Here is a 13083-nt window from a genome sequence, read left to right on the forward strand (position 1 = left end):
CTGCCCCTGCTCACCATCGAGCACCCCTCATTGCTCTTCCAGGTCCCTAGCCCAGTCCCCAGGGGACTGCTGGTCAGAGAGCCCACCTCTCCCACCTCCCCTGCCCCCACCCCCCACCCCCTCTCACCAGCTACGTGGCCTCACACTCTTCTCTGTTTCCAGTGTCCATTGGAGGCCATGGCCTGGGTGAGTGCCCTTTTTCTTCTCTTCTCACTGTGGGCTGAGGTGGCAGGGGCAGCTGGGAATGGAGAGGGACTGAGCACAGCCCCCACAGACCTTCAACCTGGCTTGGCTCTTCTGGGTGGCAGGTGCCTGCTTGGGACCCCGCATCCAGATCGGGGAGGAGACAGTGATCACGGTGGACGCCAAGGCGGCAGGCAAGGGGAAGGTGACGTGCACGGTATCCACTCCGGATGGGGCGGAGCTCGACGTGGATGTGGTTGAGAACCACGATGGTACCTTTGACATCTACTATACAGCGCCCGAGCCGGGCAAGTACGTCATCACCATCCGCTTTGGAGGCGAGCACATCCCCAACAGCCCCTTCCACGTGCTGGTAAGTTCCAAGGCCCTGGACACTGGCTGGGGAGATGGGCCCTCTTGGCAGCAGCAAGGAATCACGAACCTGTCCGCACACCTGATAGATTCTGGGCCCAGAGTGTTCCAGAGTCAAGCCATTGATTTCCCACAGCCTCCCAACTTGGGAGTTGAGCACAGCCCGTTTTCTGGCCCTTCCAGTGGTTGGTCGGCTCTCTCTGGAGGAACTTGCCATGTTCGTCTCTGATCCTCAGGCCCACTGTCCCTATACATACCCGCAAGGTGGCCCTGCAGGACGATGAAGCCCTCTAGAGGGTAAAGCACTCAAATTATCCATGCTGCCTCACGGGCAGCCTGAGATTTCAGATCTCTGGGCCATTCTCTGAGTCCGCTCTCACTCACTTGAGCTGGCGTGAACTGGCCTCCTGGGTAATAAGCCATGCTCTCCCGTGCCTTGTCTCCCAGGCGTGTGACCCCATGCCCCACGTGGAGGAGCCTCCCGATGTGCTGCAGCCGCACCGGCCCGGCCCCTACCCCACACACTGGGTACTGCCGCCTCCCACACGTCACCCTCCTCCTGCTCCTTCATTTCTTCCTTCTGATCCTCAGCGGCCAGGGTTGGGGCATGGTCTGGGGGCCATCTTGGGGAGCAGGCGGGAATCAGGCTGGGCAGACACATCCCTGAGCTGAGCACGGCACCTCTTCTCTTGCAGCTGACACACCTCTCCTGCTGCTCTGGTTTCACCATTAACCATCTTGTTCTTTCCTATCTCTGACTTCAATTGTGACTCAGGCCAAGCTCCCCAGGCCTTCCCCAGCCAATGACTGTTCCTCTCCCCTGCCCCAGGCCACAGAGGAGCCAGTGGTGCCTGTAGAGCCAATGGAGTCCATGCTTAGGCCCTTCAACCTGGTCATCCCCTTCACCGTGCAGAAAGGGGAACTTACAGGTACTGTCCGGGGGCCCCAAGGCAGGAGAGCTCAGAGTGGGGACTTCTTCCAGGCCAGAGGGGGGAAGTGAGCTACCCAGGGTCACACAGCAAGTTGGGCAGGGCTGCAATTCAGACTTGAGCCTTCTGTGTCCCAGTTCGGGCTTCATCTCACAGCTCCAGGCTACCTCATGGTGCCTGGGACAGCAGGGAAAGGGTGGGCTGTGGTAGGATAAACAGGGTCCCCTACATAATTGTGTTCCCTGGCAGGGGAGGTACGGATGCCCTCTGGGAAAACAGCCCGGCCCAACATCACCGACAATAAGGATGGAACCATCACGGTGAGGTATGCACCCACCGAGAAAGGCCTGCACCAGATGGGGATCAAGTATGACGGCAACCACATCCCTGGTAAGTTGGGGCCAGGCTGAGAGGAACCCACAGTGACTTCATTCTTGCCTGCCTTCTTTCGACAAATATTCACTGTGCACCTGCTGTGTGCAGACACAGCACACACCCCCAGGCCCTGGGGAGGCTGGTGTCTCAGTGGGAGGCAGGCTTCCATCAGACAGACCCCCACAGCAGACAGGGAAGCCACAGGAAGGCACTTGGGACCGTGCTGGGCTCAAGCAGCTCCCGTCCTCACTACTGACCCAGTCCCCTTTCTCTGTTTCCTTCAGGAAGCCCCCTGCAGTTTTACGTGGATGCCATCAATAGCCGCCATGTGAGTGCTTATGGGCCAGGCCTGAGCCATGGCATGGTCAACAAGCCGGCCACCTTCACCATTGTCACCAAGGATGCTGGGGAAGGTGAGAGGAGCTGTAGGCAGAGGGCTGGAGCAGGAGGCCAGATGCAGGGATGAGGGCAGGACCTCTGATCTCAGCCCCACCTCCCCCTACAGGGGGCCTGTCCCTGGCTGTGGAGGGCCCATCCAAGGCAGAGATCACCTGCAAGGACAACAAGGATGGCACCTGCACCGTATCCTACTTACCCACAGCGCCTGGAGACTACAGCATCATCGTGCGCTTTGATGACAAGCACATCCCAGGAAGCCCTTTCACGGCCAAGATCACAGGTGAGGTGGAAGTAGGCACACAGGCCTCTAGTACACGCCCCCAGCACACGATGGATGTGCAAGACCAGTGTGTTCAAGTAATCAAGGGTTGTTAGCGTAGGGGCCCCTTTTGGGTGGAAGAGGGCATTTTTGTACAAATATCAGGAACATTCCATTCCCTGTAGCAGGTGAGAAATATCCAACCACCCCTCAGGCTTTGAAATACATCATCTCAGTGTTTGGAGTAACTCTTATGAAGTTAGGATACTGATAAACCTCTTTGATAGATTGGTAGGCCCAGAGAGGCTAAGCAACTTGACCAGAGCCACATAGCAAGTAAGGGATCCGTGCCGACTGGTCTAGTGTTTTGGTTCCATGAAACTGTGTGACTTGCGATTAAAATACACAGATTAGGGATTTATCCCATTTGGGCCGGAGGCATCCACAAGGCAGCTGGGGTAGGGGGCCTGTCTGGAAGCTTTGGCAGCTAACACGTGAATGAAGACCAGGCTCTCTTGGGCCTTCGGCCTCTCTGCCCCTTGGGTGGGCAGGTCTGTGGAGTCCAGCGGGGTCTGCCAGGAGGTCTCCTGAGCCCCATGAGAACACGCTACCTGGAGTCCTAACCGCCTGACATGTCAAACTCCCCCACCAGGCGATGACTCGATGAGGACGTCACAGCTCAATGTGGGCACCTCCACGGACGTGTCACTGAAGATCACGGAGAGTGACCTGAGCCTGCTGACTGCCAGCATCCGCGCCCCCTCAGGCAACGAGGAGCCCTGCCTATTGAAGCGCCTGCCCAACAGGCACATTGGTGAGTGTGGGGCCGTGGGGAGGGGCCTCAGGAAGAGGAAGACCTGAAAGGAGCTGGGAAGGGGTGCTCTGCCAGGCCTTGGGCACCATGCCTGACCACCCTCCTTTCCACAGGCATCTCCTTCACCCCGAAGGAGGTTGGGGAGCACGTGGTAAGCGTGCGCAAAAGTGGCAAGCATGTCACCAACAGCCCCTTCAAGATCCTGGTGGGGCCATCTGAGATCGGAGATGCCAGCAAGGTGCGGGTCTGGGGCAAGGGCCTGTCCGAGGGACACACCTTCCAGGTGGCGGAGTTCATCGTGGACACTCGCAACGCAGGTGCTTCTCGCCCCAGAAACCCCTTGTTTTGGCTGGTGCTTCCAACAAGGACTTGAACTTTCCTGCCCAGCAGCCCTTAGTCATCGCCTCCTCCCTGGACTTCCCGTTCTGGGGTCCATTTGAGGGAAAGTACATGTTCCGGGTCATTCCTCTTAAATGTTAAGAGAAAGTTCAGCTCTCTTAAGTTTCTGACTGTCCCTCACTCACTGGAACCCAAGAGGCCCACCTGGGGGAATTTTCCATACTGCCCATCCCGGACTGTCTGGCTCAGTGTCTGGCTTACCCCTCCTCCCACAGAGCCAGCTTTCATTGGTGGTTATACATGCTGGGTGCCTGGTCCAGACAGAGCCTGTAGTGGGGGGGCGGGAGGAGCAGGGTGGCAGGGCCTGAGGGACACATGTCCTTTGCTTCCTGCCAGGTTACGGGGGCCTGGGGTTGAGTATTGAAGGCCCCAGCAAGGTGGACATCAACTGTGAAGACATGGAAGATGGCACATGCAAAGTCACCTACTGCCCCACTGAGCCTGGCACCTACATCATTAACATCAAATTTGCTGACAAGCACGTGCCTGGTAAGCTTTGGGCCACAGCTGGGCAGGGAGGGGCCAGGAGGCCGGTGTCTGAGCCATCCGCTCCCCCCGCCTCTCCCCCTCCAGGAAGCCCGTTCACTGTGAAGGTTACCGGTGAGGGTCGCATGAAGGAAAGCATCACGCGGCGGAGACAGGCACCTTCCATTGCCACCATTGGCAGCACCTGTGACCTCAATCTCAAGATCCCAGGTAGGAGCCGGGAAGAGCCTGGCAGGGCCCTGGGGAGGGCAGCGGGCCCAGAGCCTACCCCACGGGGCCCCGTCCTTCCGGCACACTCACCTCCACTGCTCCGTGCCCCACAGGGAACTGGTTCCAGATGGTGTCTGCCCAGGAGCGCCTGACGCGCACCTTCACACGCAGCAGCCACACGTACACCCGCACAGAGCGCACGGAGATCAGCAAGACGCGCGGCGGAGAGACCAAGCGTGAGGTGCGGGTAGAGGAGTCCACCCAGGTTGGTGGAGACCCCTTCCCCGCGGTCTTCGGGGACTTCTTGGGCCGGGAGCGCCTGGGCTCCTTTGGCAGCATCACCCGGCAGCAGGAGGGTAAGCAGGGCCGTGCTGGGCCAGGGTCCTCACGGGGAGGCTGGGCCTTCTGTCCCCTGGGACAGGATGGGGAGGGCACAGGCAACTGGCCAGGGTGTTCTGGGAAGGGGAGGGGTCTTACTGAGGGAGGGAGGGAAGGTCCAAGGCTGGGGGCAGCTCCAGCGTCAGCCTAACCATCCCACCTCCTGCAGGGGAGGCCAGTTCCCAGGACATGACTGCACAGGTGACCAGCCCATCGGGCAAGATGGAAGCCGCAGAGATTGTCGAGGGAGAAGACAGCGCGTACAGTGTGCGTTTTGTGCCCCAGGAAATGGGGCCCCATACAGTCACCGTCAAGTACCGCGGCCAGCACGTACCTGGCAGTCCCTTTCAGTTCACTGTGGGGCCGCTGGGTGAAGGTGGTGCCCACAAAGTGCGGGCTGGAGGCACAGGACTGGAGCGAGGTGTGGCCGGTGTGCCAGGTGAGGGGCAGGTGTCCAGGAGAGGGGGTGCGGGCAGGGCAGCTGGCAGGATGGGCAATCGTGCTAAAGAACTGCCTCTGCCCTGCTTCCCTGTCCCCAGCCGAATTCAGCATTTGGACCCGAGAAGCTGGTGCTGGAGGCCTGTCTATTGCCGTGGAGGGTCCCAGCAAGGCGGAGATTTCATTTGAGGACCGAAAAGATGGCTCCTGTGGGGTCTCCTATGTTGTCCAGGAACCAGGTGGGTGTCCATGATGGAGGTGGGAGCTGGGCCTGCCTGACCTTCCAGACTGGGTTTCTGCTCGCTGACCAGAGCAGAGAGATGGGCTACAGAACTCCCGCTTCACCTGGGCCCTTGCTCTTTCTCTACCCCATCTCCCTCCACCCCACACCCCTGGGAGTGCGAGTCTGTCTCCAGACCTGAGCCCTGGCCCAAGGAGCCTGTCCTGACCAGCCTTCTCTCCCCAGGTGACTATGAGGTCTCCATCAAGTTCAATGATGAACACATACCAGACAGCCCTTTTGTGGTACCTGTGGCCTCCCTCTCAGATGATGCTCGCCGCCTCACTGTCACCAGCCTCCAGGTATGTGCCATGGGGTGGGGCCCCTCTGCCATCCTGAGAGATAGGCAGGAGGTGGAGGCAGGTCCATGTGTCCAGGGCTTAGCAGTGACCTTGGAAGAGACAGTCAGGCAGATGTCTCTCCCTCTTTCCCAGTATCCGTATAGCAGGGGGCACCATGCCTCACCCCAGGATCATCTTCTCACACTCCCACCCCCAATTGGCCTCCTTGTGCTTCTTCAAGTCCTCCCCAGTGACTCACCTCCTCCAGGGAGCCTCCCCAGGGCAGTCTAGGCCACACCCTTCCTCCTCTGGGCCTGTGGGCACTGACCTGCTTTATAGTGTTTGAATCTTATCTCTTTAGTCAGGACAGGATACGTCATGTCATCCTCCACTGTGCCCAACACAGCCAAGTGGGCCCCACCTCCTAGCAGATGCCAAGGCCATAGGCCCAGCCCCTGCCTCCCCCTCCCCTCCCAAGGGAGCCTTGGTGAGAGCCTCCCTGAGCCGGGCCAGGCTGGGGTTGGGATCAGTGTCAGGCTGCAGACAGCAGTGCTCCAGACGCTCCCAGGATTCTGAGCACTGGCTGTGGCCTCTGCAGGAAACAGGGCTCAAGGTGAACCAGCCGGCGTCCTTTGCGGTACAGCTGAATGGTGCTCGGGGTGTGATTGATGCGAGGGTGCACACGCCCTCGGGTGCGGTGGAGGAGTGCTACGTCTCTGAGCTGGACAGCGGTGAGCTGACCCTGGCCTTGCCCACCCATGCCAGGCCCTTCTGGGACGGGGAGGGGAAGAACAAAGGCTCACTCACCAACCCTCCGCCCCACAGACAAGCACACCATCCGCTTCATCCCCCACGAGAACGGCGTCCACTCTATTGATGTCAAGTTCAACGGTGCCCACATCCCTGGCAGTCCCTTCAAGATCCGCGTTGGGGAACAGAGCCAGGCTGGGGACCCAGGCTTGGTGTCAGCTTATGGTCCTGGACTTGAGGGAGGCACTACTGGTGAGTGCCTGGGGCTAGGGAGGAGGGTCCAATATTGGGGCACTCAGCTTCTGGTCCTGTACTGCCCTGTCCCAGAGGGCTGAGTCCTTGCAGAGATCTGTTCTCGGAGCCTAGGGCCCAACCTACCGCCTTGCTACCTCTGGTCCCTAGGCGTGTCATCAGAGTTCATTGTCAACACCCTGAATGCGGGCTCAGGGGCCTTGTCTGTCACCATCGATGGCCCCTCCAAGGTGCAGCTGGACTGTCGGGAGTGTCCTGAGGGCCATGTTGTCACTTACACTCCCATGGCTCCTGGCAACTACCTCATTGCCATCAAGTACGGTGGCCCCCAGCACATCGTGGGCAGCCCCTTCAAGGCCAAAGTCACAGGTGAGTGCCCGGGGTGGGGGACATCCCTCCAGCCCAGCCTGCAGCCCAACCCAGCTTGGATGACTCCAGCAGCCATTCATATTCAGTCATAGTCTGACCTAAAATCCACGGACAACTTACCAGGAATAAAGTGGGCCTGACCTTGCACGGCACACCATTCTGTGGAACCACAGAGAATCATTTTTGAAAATCAAGTCCTTCTTCTTTACTGTTGTCTGTCACTTGATTAATTTTTCCCTGCAGTGGCTCCCAAGCTTTAGCTTAACTTTCTTCATATGTTTCTGGTTTCCTAAAACACAAAGCTCAGTAAACATTTAGCAAGCTTTCCTTTTGGAAGCAGTGTGAAGGATCAGTTGGATATATGTTCCTTTTTAAAGCAAGACTCTTAACCCTGGGACTTGAGTTCCCAGACCGTGCCAGGGCTGGAGCCATCAGAGGCCCAGGGTCTCAGGATGAGCCTTAGCTGTGCGCACAGCCGGGCTCACTAGGAATTCTGGGTGCCGCAGCGGGGAAGGGATGTGGCCCACGGGGCTGTTGGTGCTGGCTGAGGGCCTGCTGCCTCAGGAAGGCAGGCCTCTGACCCAGCTTGTGTTCACCCCACGCTGTCCCTCAGGTCCCCGGCTGTCTGGAGGCCACAGCCTTCATGAAACATCCACAGTTCTGGTGGAGACTGTGACCAAATCCTCCTCAAGCCGTGGCTCCAGCTACAGCTCCATCCCCAAGTTCTCCTCGGATGCCAGCAAGGTGGTGACACGGGGCCCTGGGCTGTCCCAGGCCTTTGTGGGCCAGAAGAACTCCTTCACCGTGGACTGCAGCAAAGCAGGCACGCCAAGGGAGGAGAGGGTGGTTTCCTAGAGTGGGCAAGTGCACAAGAACATGGCAGGTGGGGGGCACCATGGGGCTGTGGGCCCCTGGTGTGAGCCAGCCCCTTCCATCTCCCCCTCCAGGCACCAACATGATGATGGTGGGCGTGCATGGGCCCAAGACCCCCTGTGAGGAGGTGTACGTGAAGCACATGGGGAACCGGGTCTACAATGTCACCTACACCGTCAAGGAGAAAGGAGACTACATCCTCATTGTCAAGTGGGGCGACGAAAGTGTTCCCGGAAGCCCCTTCAAAGTCAACGTGCCCTGAATCCCTGAAGTGCCTCCCCCAGCCTCAGCCCCCACCTCCGGCCAATGCACTCACACACACACACACACATACACAAACACACGTACCACACCTAGATGCACACGCACAGAATCAGATACCACAAATACCTGCCCTGGGGTGTGAAGTGAACGGCCTAGCCTCCCCACCCTTCCATGCCCCAGGGGTTGGAGGGCTTTGTCTGTCTCAGGGCAGTGTTCCTCCCGTGAATGTGACACGAAGGTGGGGTGGGGGAGGGCTGAGGCCAGTGGGGAAGCATGTGTTTGGGGGTGTCTGCGTGTGTGAGAGAGGGCACCCTCAAACCGCACTGCCGGCCAGACCACCTTGCTGCTAAGGACTGTGTCTGGCCCCTCTGGTGGCCACGACCCCAGAGTGTTAAGGACTTGGAAAAGAAAGCACAATCGGAGGAGAAAACAGACCCAGAACCAGCAGCAGCGCTGGCACGTGGCCTGGCCCACAGCGATTTATATCTGCCCCAGCCAGGCTTCCTGGAGGACTGCTTTCTTTCTCCCTCTCTCTTTTTTTTTTTTTTTTTACGGTTGCACAGCTCTGCCCCATGGGGGGCCTTTTTTACACACTGCGAGGCCCAGCTTTCTGGGGAGACTTTTGCACATGTCATGCGGCTCTGCTGGGAGTCGCGTAAGTGGAAAACTCCAAATAAAGTTTGGCCTGTCGCAGAGGCTTGGCTGTTCTTGTGCATGTGCTTTCTATGGGTGGCCACCGTGTATTTGGTAAGGCCTGGGATCTTGGTGAAATACTTGAAAGAACCAAGGACTGGTTCTCAGACTCCTAGAGAGCTGGGGGGTGGGAGAGGGAGGTGAACACTGTGTTCTGGAAGACTGCCCTGTGACTACTGGCAGGCTTCCCTTTAGCCTGACCTCAAAGACTCTCAACAAATTAGGTCCTTAAAACAGCACAGACTCCAACAGGAATGTTCCTCACCCAGCAGGCAGGCAGAATCCCATGCAAACCCTGGAACGTTTAATCCAGCTAAGTCCAGGGTCAGATCTGGACCTGCTCTGGCCCCACCAGCAGTTCGGACCTTGCTCAGGACCCCAACCTAAACCAGCCCCTAACTAGTCACCCTAGCCTGATCTCTTTCCTTACCTTCCTGGCCCACAAACCTCTGAACTCATCTCCTAGGCCCACCACCTCTCCAGTTAGCTCCCCTGGCCTCTTAACTAGTCTCTCTGGTCCACCAGCTTATCTGTTCTCCCCCACCTGCAAACCTCTGAACTAGTCTCCCTGGCCCTCGGGCCACTGACAAGTCTTGAGGGCCCCTGCCTCTTCCCTTAGCCTCCTCTCTGACCCACCAGCGTCTTCTCATAGCCTCCCCGGCCACCAGCTTCTTACCTGGTCTCCCAGGCCCACAGCCTCCTCCCTTAGCCTCCCTAGTTCAGAAGCCTCCTCCCTTAGCCTCCCTGGCCCACCAGCCTCTTAGTCTCCCTAACTGCCAGCCCCCTCACAAGTGCCTTATTTGTAACTAGCCTTCTTGGCCCATCAGCATAGTCACTATTCTCCCTGGCCTACCAGCATCTTCACTAGCCTCCCTGGCCTGCAAACCTCTGAACTAGTCTCCCTGACCCATCAGCCTCTTAACCAGTCTCCATGGCCCACTGGCCTTTTCACTAGTATCTGTCCTACCAGCTCTTAGACTAGACTTTTTGGCCCATCAGCATCTAAACTAGTCTCTCTATCCCACCAGCCTCTTCACTTACCCACCAGGCTCTTCTCTTGGCCTCCCTGGCTACCACCTCTGAACTAGCCTTCTGGGCTCGACAGCCTCTTCCCTTAGACTCTCTGCTCTGCCAGCCTCTAAACTTAACTTCCCTGATTCACTGGCCTCTTAACTGGCCCCCCAGGTCCACCAGATTCTTCACTTGTCTCCATGGCCAAGCAATCTGTTCATTTACCCTCCCTGGCCCACCAGCCCCTTAACTAGTCTCCCTGTTCCACCGGTGCTTAACTAGTTTCCCTGGCCCATCAGCCTTTTACTAGCTTCCCTGGCCTAAAAGTCACTTCACTTGGCCTCTCTGGTCACCAACCTCTGAACTAGTCTTCCTGGCCCTACAGCCTTGTCACTTAGCCTTCCTGGCCCACTAATCTCCCTGGCCCACTAGCCTCTTAACTAGTCTCACTGGCCTGCCAGCCCCTCCCCTTAGCCATCCCGGCCCACCCTGCACACTGCAGCCTGAGAGGCTCACATTATAGGAATCTGCCCCTCTCTGGCTTGAGGCCAGTTCACAGCTCCCTCCTGTTCCAGGGTAACATCTACTCTTCTACCAAGGCCTTTAAGGCCTCCAGATTCACACACCAGCTTCCCCAACCTGTTCACGCAAGAAGTCCTGAGTCAGTGTGCCCTCTCTCCACCACACCCTCCGCTCCAAACTCTCACAGCTTCTAGCTTCCTGGGTACCCATGAGGCAGTCTGGGCCAGTGCCTGGCAACACCCTTGCCTCTCCACTCTCCTCATCTTCCTGGCCCCCTCTCTGCCCCTCCTGGATCTGCCCCCCAGCTCCCAAACCACCCCAGGGGGACATCTGTGCCTGTGTTACCACACTGATCTGTGACCTTGTGTCTACAGACCCTCCTCCCCACGAGCCTGGGCTCCCTGACCCTGGAAGGTCTAATACAGACAGGTGTGACAAATGAGTAACTCAGTAGCTAGAGCAGGGCAAAGAAGTATTTCACTCAATTGACCCCTCACCTCTAGACCTGTCCTGGACATTTCAGCACACAGTGGTGGCCCAGCTCTGAACTACCCTCCTCGCCTCTTTACTCGGTAGCCTATGCACCTCCTTGCTCCTTTTCAAGTTTCTTCTTTCCTTTCCTCCTCCTTGCTCTGAATCCTGCCCCCTTAAGGCCCCTCCAGGGCCTTAGTTAGCTCCCCTGGCTAACTATTTTTTAAAATTTTTAAAATTTTTTAAAAATTTCTTTCTTTCGAGAGAGCAAGTGAACGAGCATGCAGGAGGGGCAGAGAGAAAGGGGGAGAGAGAGAGGGAATCCTAAGCAGGCTCCGCCCCACCAGTGCAGAGCCTGACATGGGGCTGTAACCCACGAACCGCTAGACCATGACTTGAGTGAGACACTTAACTGGCTGAGCCACCCAGGTGCCGCACCAGGGCCTCTCTTTATTGTATGTCTGACCTCCTCCCCGTGATATTTTTTTCACCCTCCCCTCCATCCTGCAGGGAGCTCCTTGAGAACAGAAATCATACTTTATCTTGCGTCCTCAGCCTCTTCAGGGCCACATGTGATAAACGCTGATTGAATGATAAATGTACCCAGCTCCTCACTTCACCTGTTATAACCACTAAAGGCAGGATCCATTCTCTTAAGTATCCTGCCATCTGTGACCATTGTGGGCCAGTTCTGTGCCAGGCACTAAATCGGGTGGTTCTACACCCACCCTTCCTCATTCTCTGCCCTCCCTCCCCACTAACTCCAGATGTGAGCACTTTCCCAGATGGCCTGCTGGCCTCCTGAGCATCAGCTGCCTTCCACCTGTGTGTCTACAGACATCCAGCTGCTCTTCCCCAACCACGATATGGCCCTGGGTGCTGAACATTTAAGGGCTCTATCTCACTTAATCCCAACAGCCCTATCAGGTGGGCATACTATTATCTGAAGAACTCAAGGCCTTGAAAATTTTGCTGATAAACCCAAAAATCATGCCTCTAAATAGTGGGGCCAAGATTCAAACCAGGTGTGCCCAAATCCCAAGCCAATCATACAAATAACCACTAGATGAGACCATCTGGAGGTTTCAAGCACTGTAAACTCACAAACCACATGCTGAACACCAGGATGCCTGTTTGTTAAAATGGAGGAGGAAAGCTGGACCTTTCTCTTTCAGTCTGTATTTCACAGAGCTCACTCTCTCAGGAATGTTACTGCCATCCACCCGGTTGCAATGGCCAGAAAGCCAGGGGTCACCTGGGTCTCTCACTCCCCAAACACATCCAATCTGAAAACCAGTTTTGCCCATTCTGTCTCTAAATAAATATCTCTTGACTCCATCTCCACATTCCCATTATCACAGCCCGAGTTCTGGCCACCATTATCTCTAACCACAGTGGTATCCTCCTGCAGTCTTGCCTCTGCACACAGCACCGGGACAGCACTAGCTCTAGAACACCTGCCTCAGGACACCATTTTCCAGTGGCTTCAGGATAATTTGTCCTCAGGATAACTTCCAGATTCTTTAACTCTTCTTGAGGGCACTCGTGCTCTCTAGTCACTAAGCCTTTGCATATGCTGTTCCTCTTACCTAGAACACTCTCTTGTCCTTATTTCTATCCCCTGCATCCTTCTGGCGACCTTCTTTGAGCACCCTTCCCCTACCCCTCTGTGGGTTAGTTACGCCTTCAGTGGATGCTTCCACGTACTTCTCATATTTTAGCATTAACAAACCGCTTTGTAACTGCCTGTTCACTTGAAACCCCACCTCCCTAGTCAGTGTCACCATTAACTTGTTCAATCTTTTATCTACTAAACAAATATGTACTGGTCGTTAACTGTGTGCCATAGTTAAAGACTTACGTACACGGTTCAGGCTCGGACCTTACCCTCGAGAACAGAAACTACGTCTTTTCTTCTGAGGTCTCAGGGTCTAACAGCGCTAGGTTCAACAGGTTTACTGAACGAGCGATGGAACGCGCCTGCGTGAGTCCGTGGTGCCGCACGTCCTTCTGGGACTCGTAGTCCCCAGGTTAGGGCCTCTCTTTACGGCGCAGGCGTATTCAGATTGAGGCCG

At 56.8% G+C, this 13083-nt stretch overlaps 1 protein-coding gene and 1 long non-coding RNA gene across 17 annotated transcripts in view; one reads left to right on the forward strand and one right to left on the reverse strand.

Annotated features, from left to right (window-relative positions):
* FLNC (filamin C) overlaps positions 1-9007 on the forward strand; it is a 27384-nt gene extending 18377 nt beyond the window's left edge. For 2 of the 6 annotated variants that reach the window (XM_053897939.1, XM_053897940.1), the window contains 20 exons: positions 163-186; positions 309-556; positions 1003-1083; positions 1385-1484; positions 1734-1874; positions 2144-2272; positions 2365-2538; positions 3170-3331; positions 3445-3648; positions 4067-4219; positions 4304-4426; positions 4540-4782; positions 4974-5243; positions 5344-5481; positions 5709-5824; positions 6402-6534; positions 6629-6805; positions 6956-7174; positions 7788-7997; positions 8122-9007. In XM_053897939.1, coding sequence (XP_053753914.1) covers positions 163-186; positions 309-556; positions 1003-1083; positions 1385-1484; positions 1734-1874; positions 2144-2272; positions 2365-2538; positions 3170-3331; positions 3445-3648; positions 4067-4219; positions 4304-4426; positions 4540-4782; positions 4974-5243; positions 5344-5481; positions 5709-5824; positions 6402-6534; positions 6629-6805; positions 6956-7174; positions 7788-7997; positions 8122-8309 — 3233 coding nt within the window. In that variant the 3' untranslated portion in view covers positions 8310-9007. The remainder of the gene's footprint in view (positions 1-162; positions 187-308; positions 557-1002; positions 1084-1384; positions 1485-1733; positions 1875-2143; positions 2273-2364; positions 2539-3169; positions 3332-3444; positions 3649-4066; positions 4220-4303; positions 4427-4539; positions 4783-4973; positions 5244-5343; positions 5482-5708; positions 5825-6401; positions 6535-6628; positions 6806-6955; positions 7175-7787; positions 7998-8121) is intronic. The other 4 variants (XM_053897941.1, XM_053897944.1, XM_053897942.1 and 1 more) reach the window with 3 other exon arrangements.
* LOC109268964 (uncharacterized) overlaps positions 1-12999 on the reverse strand; it is a 14642-nt gene extending 1643 nt beyond the window's left edge. For 2 of the 11 annotated variants that reach the window (XR_008420520.1, XR_008420518.1), the window contains exons 1-3: positions 12870-12998; positions 6611-7463; positions 128-6131 (exon numbers count right to left, since the gene is read on the reverse strand). This is a non-coding gene — a long non-coding RNA (uncharacterized LOC109268964). The other 9 variants (XR_008420525.1, XR_008420521.1, XR_008420522.1 and 6 more) reach the window with 9 other exon arrangements.
* Positions 13000-13083: the final 84 nt, after the last annotated feature.

The sequence above is a fragment of the Panthera pardus genome, unplaced genomic scaffold (genome assembly GCF_024362965.1).
Source record: "Panthera pardus isolate Hobbes unplaced genomic scaffold, ASM2436296v1 HiC_scaffold_8, whole genome shotgun sequence".
Taxonomy (NCBI): Eukaryota; Metazoa; Chordata; class Mammalia; order Carnivora; family Felidae; genus Panthera; species Panthera pardus.